This window comes from Ptychodera flava, chromosome 22 (genome assembly GCF_041260155.1).
Source record: "Ptychodera flava strain L36383 chromosome 22, AS_Pfla_20210202, whole genome shotgun sequence".
Lineage (NCBI taxonomy): Eukaryota > Metazoa > Hemichordata > Enteropneusta > Ptychoderidae > Ptychodera > Ptychodera flava.
In genome coordinates this window covers 35,490,016-35,508,879 of record NC_091949.1, presented here as the reverse complement: position 1 = coordinate 35,508,879, position 18,864 = coordinate 35,490,016, and the positions used below count along the sequence as shown (strand labels likewise).

General features: G+C 37.5%; 1 protein-coding gene across 1 annotated transcript; it reads left to right on the top strand.

Moving 5' to 3' along the window:
• Window positions 1–14: 14 nt before the first annotated feature.
• On the top strand, window positions 15–18,575 carry LOC139122351 (uncharacterized). The gene is made up of 14 exons (XM_070687746.1): window positions 15–688; window positions 6,694–6,815; window positions 7,665–7,938; window positions 8,259–8,320; window positions 8,750–9,035; window positions 9,406–9,476; window positions 10,269–10,345; window positions 10,922–11,003; window positions 11,357–11,675; window positions 12,131–12,242; window positions 15,921–16,048; window positions 16,301–16,529; window positions 17,150–17,241; window positions 17,538–18,575. Exons 1-9 carry the CDS (start codon window positions 15–17, stop codon window positions 11,659–11,661), a joined length of 1,953 nt encoding a protein of 650 aa, XP_070543847.1. The 3' UTR covers window positions 11,662–11,675; window positions 12,131–12,242; window positions 15,921–16,048; window positions 16,301–16,529; window positions 17,150–17,241; window positions 17,538–18,575.
• The last annotated feature ends 289 nt before the right edge of the window (window positions 18,576–18,864 follow it).

The following is an 18,864-nucleotide window of genomic DNA, read 5'->3' as shown; positions in this document are numbered from 1 at the left end:
GCTACGGAGACAGAATGCTTCTTCCCACTGAACTCCGCCGACCCGGAGGATGGCAGATGCACTGGGCAGTCGCTGCTGTTGAGGAGGGAAAGTTCTTCGTAACGGACGCAACAATGCTGTCCGAGTTTAAGTGTGACGGCGAGTTCGCTTGGGATGTCCCGCTTCCAGGCCGTGAGAAGCCTTGCTTCCCCACAGGTATTTGTAAAGTCCCTGGTAACAAGTTGCTAATTACGGATTCTGCCAACGGATGCTTGCTTTTGTATGACTATGGCAACCGCCGCATCATCGGGGATTTCGGACTGGGACACCTTACGGAACCTTATGATGTAACGGTTTTGCCAAACAACCTGGTCTACGTCGTGGACTGGTCTTGCCACGATCTTAAGGTGTTCAACGGTGATGGTATCTTAGTTAACACTATCGGAGGGCGCGGAAGCCAACCGGGAGAATTCGAATTTCCGTGGTCCATAGCCTGCAACAGCCGACAGCAACTTATTGTCGCTGACAATGGCAACAGCCGCATTCAGGTCCTCGAGGCGGACGGCACGGCAGTGGCACAATTCAGCTGCATCGTCGACGGTGACTCCCAGGCTGACAGCGGGAAGCCTCGCGGCATTGCTGTCGACGACGACGACGTCATCTACGTCTGCTGCGGCAACAGTGTACTTATTTTCGGAGCAGATGGAAGGCACGTGCGTAAACTTGACTTCAACGGGGACCGATGTGTGCATCCCTTTGGCATAGATGTAATAACGTCTGGACGTGACAATCGAAAATACATTCTCATGTCAGAAAGATATACAAACACCTTGAAACTTATACAGGTGTGATCGACTCTGCTTTACTTCTGAATGTTCAGAGGTTGAAACAGGAAGCGAGAGAGAGAGAGAGAGAGAGAGAGAGAGAGAGAGAGGAGGAGAGAGAGAGAGAGAGAGAGAGAGAGAGAGAGAGAGAGACAGAGAGGCAAAGAGACAGACAGACAGACTGACAGAGACAGAGCCCTTTTAGACCGTTGAGAGACTTATTTGCTCCATTTTTTTCAAGCGCCCATGTAAAATAGAATGAAGCTACGAGCCAACCAGCTAGAAATTATTTTGTCACGACGCATAACAAGCCTTTGGACAATAGCGGAGGAAGACAAGGAAGTTTTGGTAAAATACAGTTCAAGATGTTGCAGTACAATAATAATAAAAATCCACGAAATATTTCTATGTGGTGTCAATTTCTTAACTTTATTTGCACACTTTTGGATCTCCATTTTAACAATGGTATCCCTATATCATTCACATCTCAAAAGAACGTGACGTGAATCACCCATAAATCAGTCTGATTCGCCACGTGGTTAAACTTTGATGTGTTGCGAGTACAAAGATCTCGAACACAACAATGACATATCTTTTACTCAAAAATCGTTCTCAAAGTAATAATTCACTGCTGAAAAACCTCTAAATTGACAATGTCCTGAATTACCTCATCAATTTGATTCATTCTCGCTCTGCAAGTTACGTATCATATATAAATGTTGTCATCTTCACGTCTTCATATCAAATGACTTTCTACATATATGGTGTCAACATCCGTAGAAGAGAAAAAAAATCCTCTTTAACTTTGAAAATCATGCCCTCTAAGCAATGTTCGTCCTTTATGTAAAGTTGATGCGAGGACTTTGTTACGGAAGAATACATGTTTCAGAATATTTCTTCAGGGTGGTTACCATCACGGTCAGGGAGACGATGGGCTTTTTGTGTGGTATTCCGATGACAGATCCGCTTGTTTAGTTCGTGACTCCAGCACGGTGGTGTGCCATTGAGCATGGCACTTTACTCCTCGTTGCTCCTTTGAGTAGTAGGTTATGGGTACCCCATCCTGTAATTTGGTTCGACTGTTGGATGAGTAATAAAATAAAAAAAAATAATTAAATAATAACACACCCCAGCAAGGGCAAGATCACGATTTGTTGCCCGCCCGAGGGATGGTGCTCATGACGGTAATATTCGGCTCGGGCATCATCAATATTACCGTCATGAGCACCAGCCCGAGGGCAGGCAACAAATCGTGATCTTGCCCGTGCTAGCGTGTGTTATTAATTTTATTATACCGAACAAACACTTGTTTTCGAAACTTTGCTCAGAATGCAGTCAAGTGTCGATCGAAACTCGCCACAGTGAAACGTTCTATTTGTTGCTCGATTGCAATACTACATGAAGTTGAACTAACGTCTAAAAACGAAGACAGCGTTGTTCAAGTTTTTCTCGTTCAATGTACTAAACGTCGTCATATACTTCAGGTCGGGCTAATTTCTTGTACCTTTTCAAAAGCCATTGCTTTACAGAAAAAACCAAGCAAATGTACGCGGTGATGTGGTACGCGCAGAAAGGACGCGCGGTATTCTAGAACGTTGTAGCGGGCTATATCACTGCACGCGACCGGGCTATATCAGCGCACGCGACAGGGCTATATCACCTAAGCCATGTTCTATCACGTTTTGTTCTATATCACGTGAGTGAGGCTCAACCAATCACAGTCCCCGAATAATACGTGAGGTGTAATAACAGATTATTACGCGTCTTTTGAATCGCTAATATTACCCACTTTCTTTTCTCACGTCATGTCAGACAACTTTCATGTCACGTCTTGGGTTCTTCAATAAGTTGAATGTCCATTAGTATGTTCTTTGTTTGAGTATTGTCAGGATCACGACACGAAATTGTGTTGCTTGCCATGTCTGGCAAAGTAGAACCAATAGACTGAAGATAATTGCCAAGTTGTTTTGTGTCAAAGGACCGAACGCCACTGAATTTAAGTAAACGCTGTGATTATGGCTAAGCAGACAGCAGTTGTTACAAAAAGTATTTATCTGATGCAGTTTATCTATAGACTGGCCCAAAGTCGCCTGGCTTTCTCGGCAGCTGAGTTACGGATAGCAAAGCCAAGGCGTTCACCCAACGATCTAAGTAACAGCCTACTGCTTAGCGTGACAGTCTGCTGAAATTTATTCATTCAATTTATTCTCTTTTGATATGTTATGCCCACAGACTTGGACGAGTCTATTTATCTAATGCCCCTTGTTTTTGTGCAGAGCGCTACGTCCGGACATTCAATATCAACTTGCCTATTAATTATTTCAGAATTTCCAACCACTGAAGAGAGGTGATCACAGCAAGCAGTACATGTAGCTGACTCCAATTAAGCGGCATACACACCTCTATGTTAATTAATTCGTTGACTGGAGTAGAGTAGAGTCCTCAAGGTGTAAGACGAGCAGGGATCGAGGGAAACTGTACCGTACGCCAGCATTTCTGGTGCCAAAAACCACCAACTACTGTTCTCAACGTTTCAATACTGATACCCGTTATTTCAGTTCCATTTTATTCAACTACTGCACTTCACCTGGTACTCAAAGTCCCGGTGGTAATTGAACGATAGTAAAATTTCAGGAGGCGAAGTGCCAAGACTTCCTCCCTACATAAGGTCACGAGACCATCGCTCGTCCGTGTGAATGCATTTCAAACCAAGATTAATTAAATCTTGTTTAAGGTTTAACAGAACAAAGGACTTGTTGACACGACCGAGAACAAACCTATTTCCTGAAGGCTGAAAAACAAGTCCGTAGTGTAGGTCAGTGATATGTGCATCGATGTATGTACTTTTAGCATATCGGCGCAATCTGTGGCGCAATGGTGCAATATGCAACATTGCGCCAGCAGACGCAATAATTTTGCTACGTACCACGGCGCCAAACGGAGTTGAGTGATTCTAAATGTAACTATGAATGATAGGTTTGGCAGCTTGGCAGTCCATCGCGATTTGTTCAATGTAGCACAGAATAACAACCAAATTACTTGTCAACTTGACAGTAAAAAGTGTGATATAGGCTGAATGTGAAATATAAAGTTCAAATTATGAATAGAAATGAAGTATTATAAATCGAATTCAGGACGATCGGTGCTCGGTCTCCGTTTTTAATATGGCCCGTTCCTGGTCTGCCCTGCGTTAAGTGATTACAAAGAAGCGACATCGGACAATCTAAGTCCTGTGCAGCGGCACCTTTCAAGAGAATACGCCTTACAAAGCAAAGTCTATCGCTCTTAATTGAAAATATAACCGTTATCATTTTACATTATACCACATAACGAGAATAAAAATATCGGGCATGACGTCAGTGGTTTAATTTCAAACTTCAATTTTTTTACGCATGGAAAGAGCGGTAAAATGTCGCACTTGGTTGCAAAAACATCCTTACGAAAAAAACTTATGGTAAATCACTGTGATATTTGGGAAAGGGTGTCGGTCATCGTTTTCAAAACATGAAAGTTGCAATTAAATGTTAGCGTGGTAACACAGCGTTTTGGTAGACAAGTTGGCTACAGATGGGGACGCCATGTGGATACGCTATCCAATCATGCGATCTTTTAGTCGGAAGCACTTCACACTCACAGTCAAAGCCGAAAGACAGAGTAATAAAATAATTTTAGTTTTTCGCGCCAAGATGTGATTCTACTGTCGTAACAGCACCATTTTGAAGTTGATGTGCATGCCTCACTGTGATACGTGTACAATATATCCAGCGACATCTCTAGATTCCTTGGCGAAATGGTGCGTATTGCACCCAAAGGCGCCCATGGGTTGGGTAGTCTGCTAGATCGATCGATTTTCTGCTTGATCTATCGATCCCGTTTTCTATCTGCCGCCACTGTAACGTAAATACTCCCATGGCGTGAAACAGAATCAGTTCGTTCGCCTGGTTTTTTTTATTTCGATTAAGGAGTATTACTATAAAAAATAGCCCAGGATGTCAGAGTTATTTTCATTTGTACCTATAGCATCTCAGCCTAGCTCTTTCCTGAGAAGAACATAGACGGAAGTGGCATAGGAACTTTGCAAAGCCAACTGAGATTAGCAGACCCAACCTGGAAAAGATGGCTAACTGTCATGTTCCTTCATTTCCTTTTATACATTGAATAAAATTCCGACAGTTTGCCATATAACTGTATTACAATGGTCACATGACTTGAAGGAATATGTATTCACACAGCGGCAAAAGATAACTGATCTCCGGTACTTTGGCGGCATGAGTTTTGATCAAAGCATTACTCGGACACCTGGATGGTCGGTCGTTCAGATTAGGGTTTCGCCTTTGCCTTGATGTTCGGATAAGGCCATGGAAGACTTGTTTAGAACTCTAACCATGAAGTGCTGTTAACATGAGAACATGGGAACATGAGAACAATAGAAACCCTGTGCTCGAGGTGTGAAAATTCCTTTAGCAAAGCTAGATGAAAATCTCGAAGATTTGAAAGCGATCAACCACTACTTCACGGCCAACCGTACTGACTATAGTGTTAGTTAAGTTCATTATGTCACCATCGGTATTTTTATACGGTTTGTGTGAGGGCGCACTGGGAAAGACTGCATTAACTTGCATGGTACCTGAAACCTTGGTCCTTGCCAAACCAACTCGGGTGATAAACAGAAGACTTTTAATCATTCAAGGTGTGAATGTTCCATTATTATGTTTATCTTATCCAGCTGGTGCCATTGTAGGAAAGGCAGGTCTGTGAAATTGATCCTTGGATACGCAGGGAAGTAGGGTATTCCTAAGTTAATGGAGTTTTTCCGTAATTAGCACGATGTATTAGTTGCTCGCAGCTTCTGCACTCCAGCATAGTTTTGATATACACACAGCCGTGCAGTTTGCTACGGCCGCAATGCATACTAGTCAGAAAAATGAACAAAACCTACTCTATCTATTGTTGTCATAAATATCAAAATCATTCGCGCGTTCTTCAGACTTCGTCATATTGCAGGTAACAGGCACAGCACAGTTCTCGCTCAAGTCCTACAGTTTTTACTAGGCTATGAAATACAGCTTTCCACCCTAACTTACTGATGCCTGTCTTAAACATATTCATAAAATACGTTGATTATCAATATTAGTGTCAGACTAGCAGACCTGTACCTTCACAATATTTTCATTTTGAATTATCTTTACCGAACGACTTTATTTGAAAGTTTACGGCGAGAACGTAGTATAAAAGGTTGTCTCAGAAGGACCTCTTCATTAAGGCCCCTGTAGCTGTAACTCTTGAATTTTGTTGACTTGAAAAAGGTTTTCTATTTTCTCTGGTTTTCTCTAAATTCTACAAATTTAAAGGATATAGTCTTTTACTACTAAAAAATTGGACAAGTAAATTTAAATTTTAACCGTTATTTTGATTTCCCGCCATTTTTAAAAACTGGTAATATTACAAAGAAAGCAAAGCATATGATGTCCCAGTGGATAACATTCAGCACTATGCATTATATTGGACTACTTTGTTGTTTCTGTGAAGATTCCAATGAATATGTGCATGACGTACAGTGTTTTTGCTTTATTTGCATGAGGGCGCCATTTTGGGCAAACATTTATTATTCATCTTGCTCAAAATTGCACATGCAGTCCCAGTGGACAGTTATTATACTTGTATAAACACCCCTCTATGAGTGTATTCCCGCGAACTCGTTTTAGTTTGGAAGTAAAATCGCAAAAATAATCTAAAAGATACAGCTATAGGGCCTTTAACGTCAGATCTCCTAATAAGCAAGGGCGCCACTCTTATATTCCAGCGTCACTCTAATATGCGATAATGATCATAAATTAACAACGTTATTATTGATTCGATTATTAGTTAGGTATACTCCTAGCTGTTGAAGATCTTGGCGTCGAGCAGATGGGACTGTCCTGGATGAAGCAACATCCTGGGAAATAATCCGCCTCGGATTCCGCATCAGTGTTCTTGCGTTGATTGCATTTGTTACTTCTCTGAATGGATCAGGTAGGTTTATGTAGGAAACTGTTTCTTTAACCCAACGTTATTTATTTGTATCGCCTATCTCTCTATTTGTGAGTGACCCACTGTATATACTAGTGTCATTTTAATGTGAAATGTGAAAGATCTCTACTGAATGTGATAGAGATTCCATGAAAACAAATGTAACCTATTTAGGGATACCGATATGCATAGTTTGGAAAAATTGTATTTACGTTGCTTGCTTCCCCATCGAAACGTCCCGCTAAACACAGAGAACACAAAAACATGGAGTTTTCACAACATCGCTCTGAAGGTAGAATGTCGGAACCTCGGGGAAATATGTTCAAACTCTCATTTTTCTGAAACGTTTATAATCTAGCACTTGTGGGGGCACCTTTGAAGCTCTTAGAGTAAGTCATGTTTTAAGTTTTGAGAATATCGAATTTTTTTATTTTTTGCTCTGGGGTTAACACAGGGGTAGCTGTCATTATGATTCCAAATATCGGTAGATGTGGGGTAATTGTTTCTGTGGTACAAATATTTGTGGGTGGCCCATGACTATTGATCTGGATTTGGAAAGAGAATTTTTCGAAAGTTTCATTGAATAAGGTTTTGGCATAAGTTTAAGTATTGCTGTTTCAGGACGCATATGCAAAAATGCATGGCAAATTAAATATATATATATATATAATATATAAATATATATATATATATATATATATATATATATATATATATATATATATATATATATATATATATATATATATATATATATATGCATTTTTCTTACTGTGCAAAAATAGGGGCTGGTGTTGTTCTTATGCTGACATTTGTATAACACATGTTATTAACTTTATCCGATATCTTCAGCGAGATTCACCTTCTTTGGTACCAGGAACCAGTCCAGTGCCAAATCCCTGTGCGAACGATTTGGTTTACGGCTTGTGATAGACGACAGCGTAGAGAAACATCAAAGCTTAGTGAAGGCGATAGCTGAAGACGGGGTATCTAGCTTCCATTTCTGGATTGACGCTCATGTTACGACTGATGAAAATCAGGTGAAGACGAGTGATGGCATAGAACTCAGCTACAAGCCATTTGCTGCTGATACAAGCCTGAACGAAAACGACTGTGTTACTATAGTGTAAGTTTCCCTATTGAATTCCATATAGTATTTTCAATCATAAGGTACTTCAATTCCATCACACTAGGTTAGTTACCTGTTTTATTCAACTCAATATTTTTATATGTAAATACTTGTAGAATTCTTGACACTCAAAATCTTGCAATTGCAATTGCATATCGTATACATACACACGCACATACACACACACGCATATATATATATATATATATATATATATATATATATATATATATATATATATATATATATATATATATATATATATATATATAACAAGATAAATAGTTATACCAAATTTACCATACTCATGTTTACAGAGGAGCCGCCTGGAAAAGTGTTACTTGCAGTGGTAATTTCCATCACTTTTGCGAAAATGCAAGTAAGTCATCGTTCTTATAAAACATGTTTTGTCAGGGACATTTTCTGCGTCTTGTAATTTTATTGCTTATGTCCATTTCGTACACGTACACTTTGCTGCCAAACAGGAATGTGAAATTGACGGCAAAATAAATTAATTATTTTCAGTTCACATCCGGCCAGTGCAAGATTTTGCATCGGCTTTCGTATCCGTTTCTCAAACTCTATTTACGACGCAGAGAACCCTCGAAAAGTATTTTTGTATGGTGGATTTTTTCTGTCTAGGTGATTGTTCGACCTCATGCTTAAGCATTATTTTATTCTGTCTTTGTAGGTCGTAGATATATCCCGTTATTTATAATACTGTACCTTAATGTTATTCCCCCGTTTGGTTCAAGCCACATTGAAGCCAGCAAGAGGAAACCCACTCTTTGTTTGACTTTAATGACAGGTTCGTCGGAACTGGTCTTCATGAGTGCAAGGCACAACACAAAGGCACATGAACTCTGTCAACGGGTTGGCCTTCGTTTGGCACGAATCAATGGGAACGCACAATATCTCGAAGCCTTGGACACTGTAGGAGGTATGATGAGACCAACAGAACGGCTTTGTTGGATAGATGCTTATATCGATGATACTTCGGGTGAAGTGATAGCGAGAGATGGTTCGGTTGTGACGTACAGACCCCGTCAGTTTTATGACGATGGCAGTTATCCCTGCTTAAGCTTATTCTTCACGTAAGTGAGCATACGCACTTAGGTTTTTGGCCTTTATCGTATTGCCAAATTTACCATAAAATCTTTGAATCGCTGAATCTGCGAACATTTTATCGTTCAAGAGACATTCGGGCTTACTTGACGTCTCGCAGCCTTTAGCTGTTCGCATAATAATCCAAATTTTTACCAACGACTCATCGCAATACATTGAAAGGCCACCCAAAAATTATCAGCAGCTCTATCAAAGTCAGCTTACTAGCCTAAAATCCTATAGTTCCAAAAGCATATTTCTATTGTTTTATACCATCTTTTTGGTTCTTAATTTCAATAAAAACTAGCTTATCTGGAGTTGACGCTTATAGATTATATTTTGATATGTATTTATTTTCAGATTTGGTCGGAATGACGGTTGGAGATCAGTATCTTGTATCCAAAAAAATAATGTCCTTTGCGAGGAAACAGGTATTTATTTATATAGTAACCATGTATATATATATATATATATATATATATATATATATATATATATATATATATATATATATATATATATATATATATATATATATATATATATATAACTGAAATGTTTTGCACGAAACTTTAGTTAGAGATATAATTACTTTTTACTTGAATCAATTTTTGTGCTATTATTCGGAACGCTCAGTAACTTTTAATAATTGGTTCATCGCGTAGAATGGCACAAATGCCATTGAAGGCCTGGTGTAAACTCTTCTCTCGGCGAGTCGGAGCAAATTAGACAGGCTGACTGTCAGTCATCGTCAATCGACCGTCCGTGTCTCTGTCGTCCGTCATCAATTGACTTATTCTTTGAAATTGCTGATCTGATGGTTTTGAAATTTGGTATGCAGGTTCCTTCAGGTGATCTTAGTTGGGTTTGTTAAAAATTTTGACAGAATTTCATGTGACAGCGGAGCTATGTCAGTCGCTATGCTACTTGTTATTCATGATGAACATACATATATAAAATATCATGTTTTTATTGATTTCCATGGGTATTATTCCTCATACGTCAACAGATTTTCGTATTCATCAAGGTCCACGAATACGACAACACGTGTAATAACAATTGATTCTCGAACCCTATACAATCATTTCCAGAACTTTTGTGATTCTGCCCACTTTTATCGTTGAATTCGGCCTATATTTATAATAACTGTCACCAACAAACAATATGTCACAACTATGTTTTATATATATCCTCACATTTTCAATTCTACTTGTTATATATAGGTAATATACATGATGAATTGACCGTCTCGGCTTCCCCTTATCACACAACAGGCGCTGAATCTCTGAAGATATCACAGGTAATAAAAAGAACATGTCAATCATACGTGAAGTTGATTGTTTGCATGAAGACGTGGGTTAATTGCAGAGTGTGAATTTTAAACCGACTCGCCGTTTCAAACTGCAAGCAATATGTTCCATTTTAAGAAAATATCTACTGCAATGTGACAAGTTGTTTTTGAATTTGAGATAGCAGGCATCTTTTGAAAGATTTAAACGTTAAACCTTTGCTTAAAATATACTTCAGGAAACTGATACCACACCCTTTCTACATCAATCATACAAATCATGGGTCACTGAGCAAAATTATTCGCTAGAGAATCAATTACCTAATATTTACATAACTTCAAATTCAAAACGTCCGCCATCCCTGCGTCAACCCTATGGCGAAAACTAAATTTTGGACAAAAGTTTAAGTCAGGATTTCAAGGTGTGTACTATCTAACTTGTAACTTCATCTTGAAACTCAAATATGCCACCACCTCCGCGCTCAAACCGTTACCATTACCGTCTATATGCATAACACAATTATCATCGTCATTGTAATCTCGCCATTTCTTTGACATGTAATCATACTGTTTCGATTTCCTTGGTAGAGCATTGATGAAATAAATCGATACGTCCTGCAACTTTCCGCGGAAAATTTCACGTTGAACGCGAGCATTATATTGGCTCAAGGTATGTAATGTTTTGTTTGTCTGTGCTTTTGAAATATTTGACAAGTCAATATGCGTGTGTATGAATATTGCGTTCTTGCAACACATAAGTACTATGTCTGTGTATGGTTAGTTTATGAACACTGTATGTTTAATTTCTATTTACAACTAAACAAATCGAATCGACGAAAGGGGGAGGATCAACGTACGCTGACATGAAACGCATTGGTCCGAGATATTAAAACCTGTATGTCATCGGTGGGCGATTATTAAAACCAAAAAGCATAACATCATTAGATGCAATCGATCGCATGATTGATGTATACTCAACAAACGTGATTAAAACAATTAGAGTATTGTCTCATGTATTGACAGGAACACTAAACAAAATACAAGACATCACAGACGCCGTCTTGTCGAATGCCAGTGAAGGAATTGATGTAGAATTGAAGAGGCACTACACCGAAACCCTTGCGACAATTTATGATAATCTTGCTGAGGTTTTATTCAGCAAAATGACTAGTGGGGGCACTGTCGTACTCAAGACCCCTTCTCTCGTTTTGAATTTGGAAAAGAACACAATACAGGATCTGACGAATTGCACTATCATGGTTGGTCCTCACACTGGAGTTCAAATTCCTTCAGTGGAACACATCTTCCACATCTACGTCGGAGCTTAATTATGAATAGAATGGTACGTGCCTGTTATTATCTTATCAGATTAAATTCGACGTAATGATTTCTGGAAAATTAGAATTCGTAGCCTACGGTATCAACGGAATCATCTTAGGTGCCGATTTCAAACAAATTGCCAATCATCAGACTCAAAAATGTAGTTTTTAAAACGAGCTATATTTAAACACTCAACATACGAAAAGTAAAGAATGATTTGGTAAATTTGAAATATGGAATGCGTTATACAATGTGTGTACTGACCTGGAATTCTTTTGAGGTTTGTAATAGAGCATAGTGTTGAAACCAACTTATTTTATCAGAAAAGAAATTTGATCGTATGTTTGATCCGAAAACACAAACATTACCTGCCGGCGCTGATGTCATTACATTTACGATAATATGTAGTGACACTTACAACTTATACTCATGGTTCATGACCTACCAGATTATCAGGACGTTTTCTTCATCTTTTAGATATCTCGATTGGCGGCTGATGTGCACCGAATTACAAATTTAACCCAGCAGCAATTTTCAACTGATATATTGACTTTGTCGTTCAAAAACGAAACCGGCCAAGAGCTTAAAGGTATGTCTGGTGCCTAATCAAAAGAGACTGTCTTGATCGTCAATTTCACGCAGCGTACGTCATTTTTGGACGTTTCTTACCAGTTTAATACTTCCAGTTACTGGTTAAAACATTTTAACCCACGTGTTTACTCATGTGAGCTAATGTCGAAGCGATGTCTGTTTATCTGTCTGTCTCTCTGTCTGTCTGTCTGACTGTCTCTCTGTCTTTTGGCCAGTATTTCCAGAATGGCCAATCGGATCAGAATCAAATCTGGTACATCAATTCAGTTTGCAAACGGCAAGAAGTGATTTGTTTTTGGGGTGTACCTTGCATATTTTATGCTTATTTGCATAATAAATGATTGTAGAAAAACGGATATACATTGACAACGGTTGGATAAAATTTGACGAGAACTGCTACAAATGCTCATCACATTAGTATGTAGCAGAGACGAAAGATACTAAGGGATTACATTTAACTAATTGCTGATTAGCACTTTCTTTATTGGGGACATATATCTGCATTGACTTCATTAAAGTTGACGAAACTTCAGTACATTGCATATACTCTAACGTAACATTTCTGAAAGCCATTTAGCTCTTTTACCACGGCTAATTACTAATTTAGGGGTACATATCTCAATTAACTCGATCAAAGTTGACGAAACTTGCTTCGTACAATGAAGATACGATGATATGACAATAATTAAAGTCATTCAGCAAGTTTAGATCAGCTAATTAATAATTTGCATATTTCGCGACCTTCCCTTTGTAGGGATATATGTATCTGCATTGATTTAATCAAAGTTAACAAAACTTGATATGTAAATTTGAGATATCACGATATAATGTTCACGAAAGTTGTTCGAGCGTTTTTAGTTAAACTAATAACATTTGCATATTAATGAACTTTATTTATTATGGATTTATATCTGAATAGATCAAAGTTGATAAAACATGCTATATACAATGACGATACTCTGATAACATATTACTGAAAATTATTTAGCATTTTTACAACATCTAGTTACAAATTTGCATATTTAACTAACTTTTCCATTTATATAGGGACATAAGACGCTACAAAAGTTATGAAACATATTATGTATATTAATGAGACAAAAATATTTTATGAGTAAAAGATATTTACATTTTCATGTCAACTTATTGATAATTTGCTTATCTAATAAGCTTTTACAATTTGGTATATAAAGCTAGGAGGACTTGACTAAAGGTAATTACTCTCGCTAGATAAAGTGGTGATACAATCACGACAGTAAAGGAAATTTAATATTTTATTTCAGTTGTATACTTGAATGAATTGTGGTGAATATTGTTCATGATGTTGATTATAACGGCTACTATTTCAATGAAGTTGCACGCTTGTGGCAAAATTATCAATTTACAGATAACTGCAGTATACTAAAACACGGGAGCATTTTCAGTTCATATCTGGTTGTCATTTGGATCCGAACATACATTATTGTATTTTCCATGTAGACGGCTGGAACATTTAAAATTTACTTCAAATTGTTGAAAGTCTGCTTGCCTTTGTAACAGTTATCGTTGACTTCCAGCTTGGCCGAGGCTGGCATGAAAACTCTTTTCACACTACGGTCACATACACACTACATATCAAGTTTAGTTCATGTGCTACAATAATTTTTGAATGTGTGCTTGATCTGATGCATTTTTCTACTTTGTGAGTGTGGTCATATGTATTATAGATGCACAATGATGTGCGTAAAGTCTACTTTGAAGACGTTTCATGACCTCTGCCAGTATCGGACAAACTGGAAGTCACTTATTATTGCAATTTCGAGTAAATTTCCAAAACTTTTAGGTAAACTTTAAAACGTCCCAGCCGTATAAACGAAGCCTCGATCAGTTAGCAGTCCAGGAGTTAGTTTGAGAGCGGCATTTCCGCATGCGTACATAGTAGAAAATATAAATATTGACGCAACAACTGAATAGTGACATCTTCGACAATGTCGAGTGATTGCAGAAAAATATATCGATTTAGTAACTAAAATTGATGTGGTGCCTCACAAGACACCCTTTGTAATCCGTATTCGTGTAAAAGTGTATGTTTTCTGTCTCTGAGGTCACTAAAAACACCCTCTTTCTTTCTGCCTCTGGTCTCTATCATCCCAGGACTGAAATCTTGCGACACTGGCCCTTGGGAAACAAACGTATACGTTGTTGCCCTCAGTCAACACGCATATGTTATGACGCTGTACGTACAGCATTGTTGCGTATTTCCGTTTTCGGGCATCTGTATATTACTTATGACGCACGGTGATAATGTTGACAAAACTAAATTCAATACACCAAGGCAGGAATGATCAATACAAAGCCAGATATTCTCGCACAGGATACAGGTATTTAGACAGATGATGAAGAAATAATACATTGTATCAGAATTAAAAGGCCTGTAAAATTGTCTTTCATACACACGATATGATATTGCGTCGACATTTATTGCGCTTGATGGATAATAGACATATGATGTGTGGAATCAGCACTTTCTTAAAATTAGACCAGTCGGCAATTTCACCTATTTTGAAGTATATATATATATATATATATATATATATATAATATATATATATATATATATATATATATATATATATATATATATATATAATAACATAATAAGACAAATTACATCAAGTACAAATTAATAATATCTGTTACTTAAGTTTCATGCATCCTGCAATCTTCAGACAGAAGATTGCAGGATCTTCTGTCTGAAGATTGCAGAGTGCATGAAACTTAAGTAACATATATTGTTACTATGTATTTGAAGTAATTTCTGTTATTATTTATAACGCTTATATGAATTATATATATATATATATATATATATATATATATATATATATATATATATATATATATATATATATATATATTATATATATATATATATAATTAACATCTCCGCTGATAGTGACCATGAGATAGGACCTCCGTTTGTATAAGATCTTGCGCTTTTTAAAGGCCTTGAACTATTTCAGTTTTGCTTCTGGTGGCCCGTTATCCCTACTTTGAATATGAATGTGGCCGATGCCTCCTCACGCCTAGCAGTCCACCACCACAAGCCTTGTCTTTCCTTGTGTCAGGCCTGGCGGTAAAACCGGTCTATCTGCAATTTCGTTCATAAAGTTTTGATTTTGCAGTCATCTCAAACTGTTTAATAAAACCACAATCGTTATTCCGTTGAATATATTAATCAGGAAAGGCCGTTTTATTTGCCGTTTAAGAGAATTTATTTATATCTATTTGGATACACTTTATCTGGATGTTATAAGGATACCTCGCTTCAAAGAAATACGTAGTATTTTGTGATAGTCTTCAGGTTGGACCTACTGGGATATAACACACCTCTTCATTTATATTGGGCTTCGTTCATTAAGATTTTGCTGAGTCATCACGGTCTAACCTTTACTTCGGAAAAAGTGCTATACGGGTACATCGGCTCCTGTTTATAGAAAATACACCGTTCAAAGATGTTTTACATTATTTTCCTTTTGAATTAAACTTAAACGATCAATGAAGCCGCGAAAGTTGAATTAGCAAAAACGCAAACTAGATGATCGGCTGTTATTGGTCGGTTTTAGATTGAATGAGTTTCTTACTGTAGTTTTCGGGTATATTTATGAAAAACTCCGAAAACTCTTATCACTTTCAGTAAAAAATACCACGCAAGACATAAAGGTATGGCTTGGCAATCGCCCTAAACCGCTGAATGAAACCTTGGTGATAGGGCAGCAGCATAGTAACAATGACTCTGCTACGCTTTATGTGTTTGAGATTGAGGTAAGTATTTCAGGTTCTTTGCTTTTTGTTCATTTTTCAATAGTCCTCTCAGTGTATATCCAGGAGGCATATTTGTCACACTCTAATAAGTCTACCCTCCATCATGACAAATACATTTTTACCCGATAAAAGGTGGAAATTTTGTACATAGGCTTATATTTTTCTTGAGAATGAGCCTTTAGATAAAAAAAATTATGTCTTCAGTTCATTTTTATAAATCCTACTTGTGTCATTCCTTTGGGTTTTTTTCAGAATTCCAAGCCCTATCATGCCATTCAAATAATGCTTGAAGCCTCTGTTCCTGTTTTTGAGAACTTCACGGCTAATGTGTCAGCCGTACTGCCTGAAAATTCTGAAGATCACAGTAGTTTTCAGGTTTCAAAGAAAGCCATTTTCAATGGCAATATTAATAATATCTTCATACCAGAAGAAATCGGAACCGGAACAGGACGATACAATATCAGCTTTGACCTCGTATACAGTAAGTGTCGATGTTCTAATTACGCTCCTTGCAATCGTTTTGCTTCCAAAGACAAACACGAATGTTTTTAACCAACAAAAAAGCAAACCCGTATCCAGTTTTGTGTTGCGTATGTCATGTTTCAAAGAACTTACGCTTAGTATACTTTGTTATTCTTACCTCCAAGCGAGCGATCTCCTCGGCTCTTTACGTGCTTGGTATACATACTTATCGTGTCAGTGGTTTATTGCTGTATCAAAATAAACTCAACGTTTAGATTGTCATTTATTCCAGAGTGAATTTATAACTGCCAAATTATGAGGAAAGGCAGTTATAACAAATTAGGTATTGAACAATTCAAATATTTCCAGTTTTCACGTGGCCGAAATATTGCAACTATTCCTGACGCTTCCATTCTGCCAAAAGTAGTTTGTAACATTTGATCTGATTTGCAGACCAGGCCCAACACAGTGATAATGATATGGAAGTTTCCTTCAATTAGAGACAATTTAACATAACTACCAACTTAATTGTACCATTCGACAGAGTTTCAATCTACCCACTGATACACCCACATAAAACTCCAATGAAATTCAGGTACCACGTTAATTACCATATTCACATTTCACATTCAACTGCAGGCAATGGAGTCGAGTTCAAAGTGTCGACCACCAATCACAGATGCGGTTATTCTGTTGACAAAACAAAAACCTGGCAAAGCAGTGGATGTAAGGTTGGTACCCCTAGTATGTACATGTGTATCTGTATGTACATGTGCGTATGTATGCGTGTGTATGAATGTGGTCTACCTTTCGATGTAGACGGTAAATTGTCAGTCCACGTATCTATACATCCGTGTACTCTTCTGATACATTCTCTATGCAATGATAAATGCAAACTACGTCTATGCAGTGCATGCATTTACACTTCGGGGTAATAGTCTTCCTTTTGTTGTACATTTGACAATCCTATATAAATGCGAAAAATAACTTGTTTACGAAATACATTGTTTTATTAATTGCCTTTCAGGTATCCCCACTGTCAAACGTCCATTCCACGATATGTTTGTGCAATCATCTTACAACCTTTGTTGCTCTGTAGCCTGGAGAGCCTTAAAACCAACACCTACTCGGCATAAGGCCTACTTTCATATGCTGATGATGCATATAATGTCGGAGTCAGTTTACATTGAAACATTTATATTATATTGTGGTATGTTATGTAACTTTTCGAGTGCGATTACTCTGTTGTGCGTTTTGTTCATTTATTGTGGCATTCTTAAAATATAAGCAAAAAGATCGCTTTTCGAATGTTGCGTCAACGTTCAATACCGACAGTTATAAAACCTACCACGCTGTCTCAAATACATTATTTTATTCATTTCTGTATATGACCATCGTCGACAAACAGGTTCATAAAACGATAGTGGTAGTGTACTGTGTTTAAAGAACTTAATACTAATAGAGGGAGCGTCTGGTTATCAGGGTTTACCAAGAAAGCAGCCCTCCTAAACTATGTTAACGCAAAAATATTGCAAACGTAACTAGCTAATGGAATACATTAACAAATTTTACATTAAAATGTCTACGGGAGGTAGCTGTATAAATATGAACGGGGAGGTGAGATGAGCACAAAGAATAAATGAGCTCACTAAAGATGTAAAGTAAGGAGGGCAGAAGTACTGTCCTATCTACTGCTTCTGCTTCTACGTTGAGAGGTTTCAACATTACGTTTGTGAAATTCAACAGTTAATTACTCTTTTAAGTGTACAATTGATACTAGGGATTTTTCAATTCATGTTATTCTCTATACAAAGGGCGATCTGTTAAAAATATTTTCTCGAAGTCACTTATTCACTTTGCACTGGCTATTTTTGTCACGAGGAATTGAAGCACTAATTGTTGTATTTATCTTAAGGAATTTATAGATAATTGTTTATAATATATTGCAAGAACTTAAATGTAGTATGGCTTTTTCAAATGTATACTGGATTTTCTAAACTTTTTACAGACATATTGTCCAGTAAGACATACATAAACAATTTGAAATCATCGATTATGCCATTTCAAGCTCGCTGTCACTGATCTTGAAATTTATTCGCACAAGGTTTTTGTGTTAATTTTTGGCGTCTGTTACTATGGTAACTGCTTTATAGCTCACTAAATTGCAGCACTCAGTATGTACGAGATTGAATTAATTGGTGTGACATATGTGTTAATGTCTGACTTAAGCAAGTTATACCTCATTTTACTTACCAAATTCAAGGCATTTTAGGAAGAAAACGAGGACAAAAAACAAGAAACGAGGACTGCCATGTCGTAGCCTGAGAGATGCACACTCCTTAAACATTATAGTT

What these genes read in the sequence shown, in the direction of transcription:
- LOC139122351 (XM_070687746.1), top strand. Translation starts at nt 15, where the DNA reads ATGCTTCTTCCCACTGAACTCCGCCGACCCGGAGGATGGCAGATGCAC. An exon ending in TACTTCTCTGAATGGATCAG is followed by an intron (nt 6,816 to 7,664) that starts GTAGGTTTATGT and finishes CGATATCTTCAG; the next exon opens with CGAGATTCACCTTCTTTGGT. An exon ending in TCACTTTTGCGAAAATGCAA is followed by an intron (nt 8,321 to 8,749) that starts GTAAGTCATCGT and finishes CTTTAATGACAG; the next exon opens with GTTCGTCGGAACTGGTCTTC.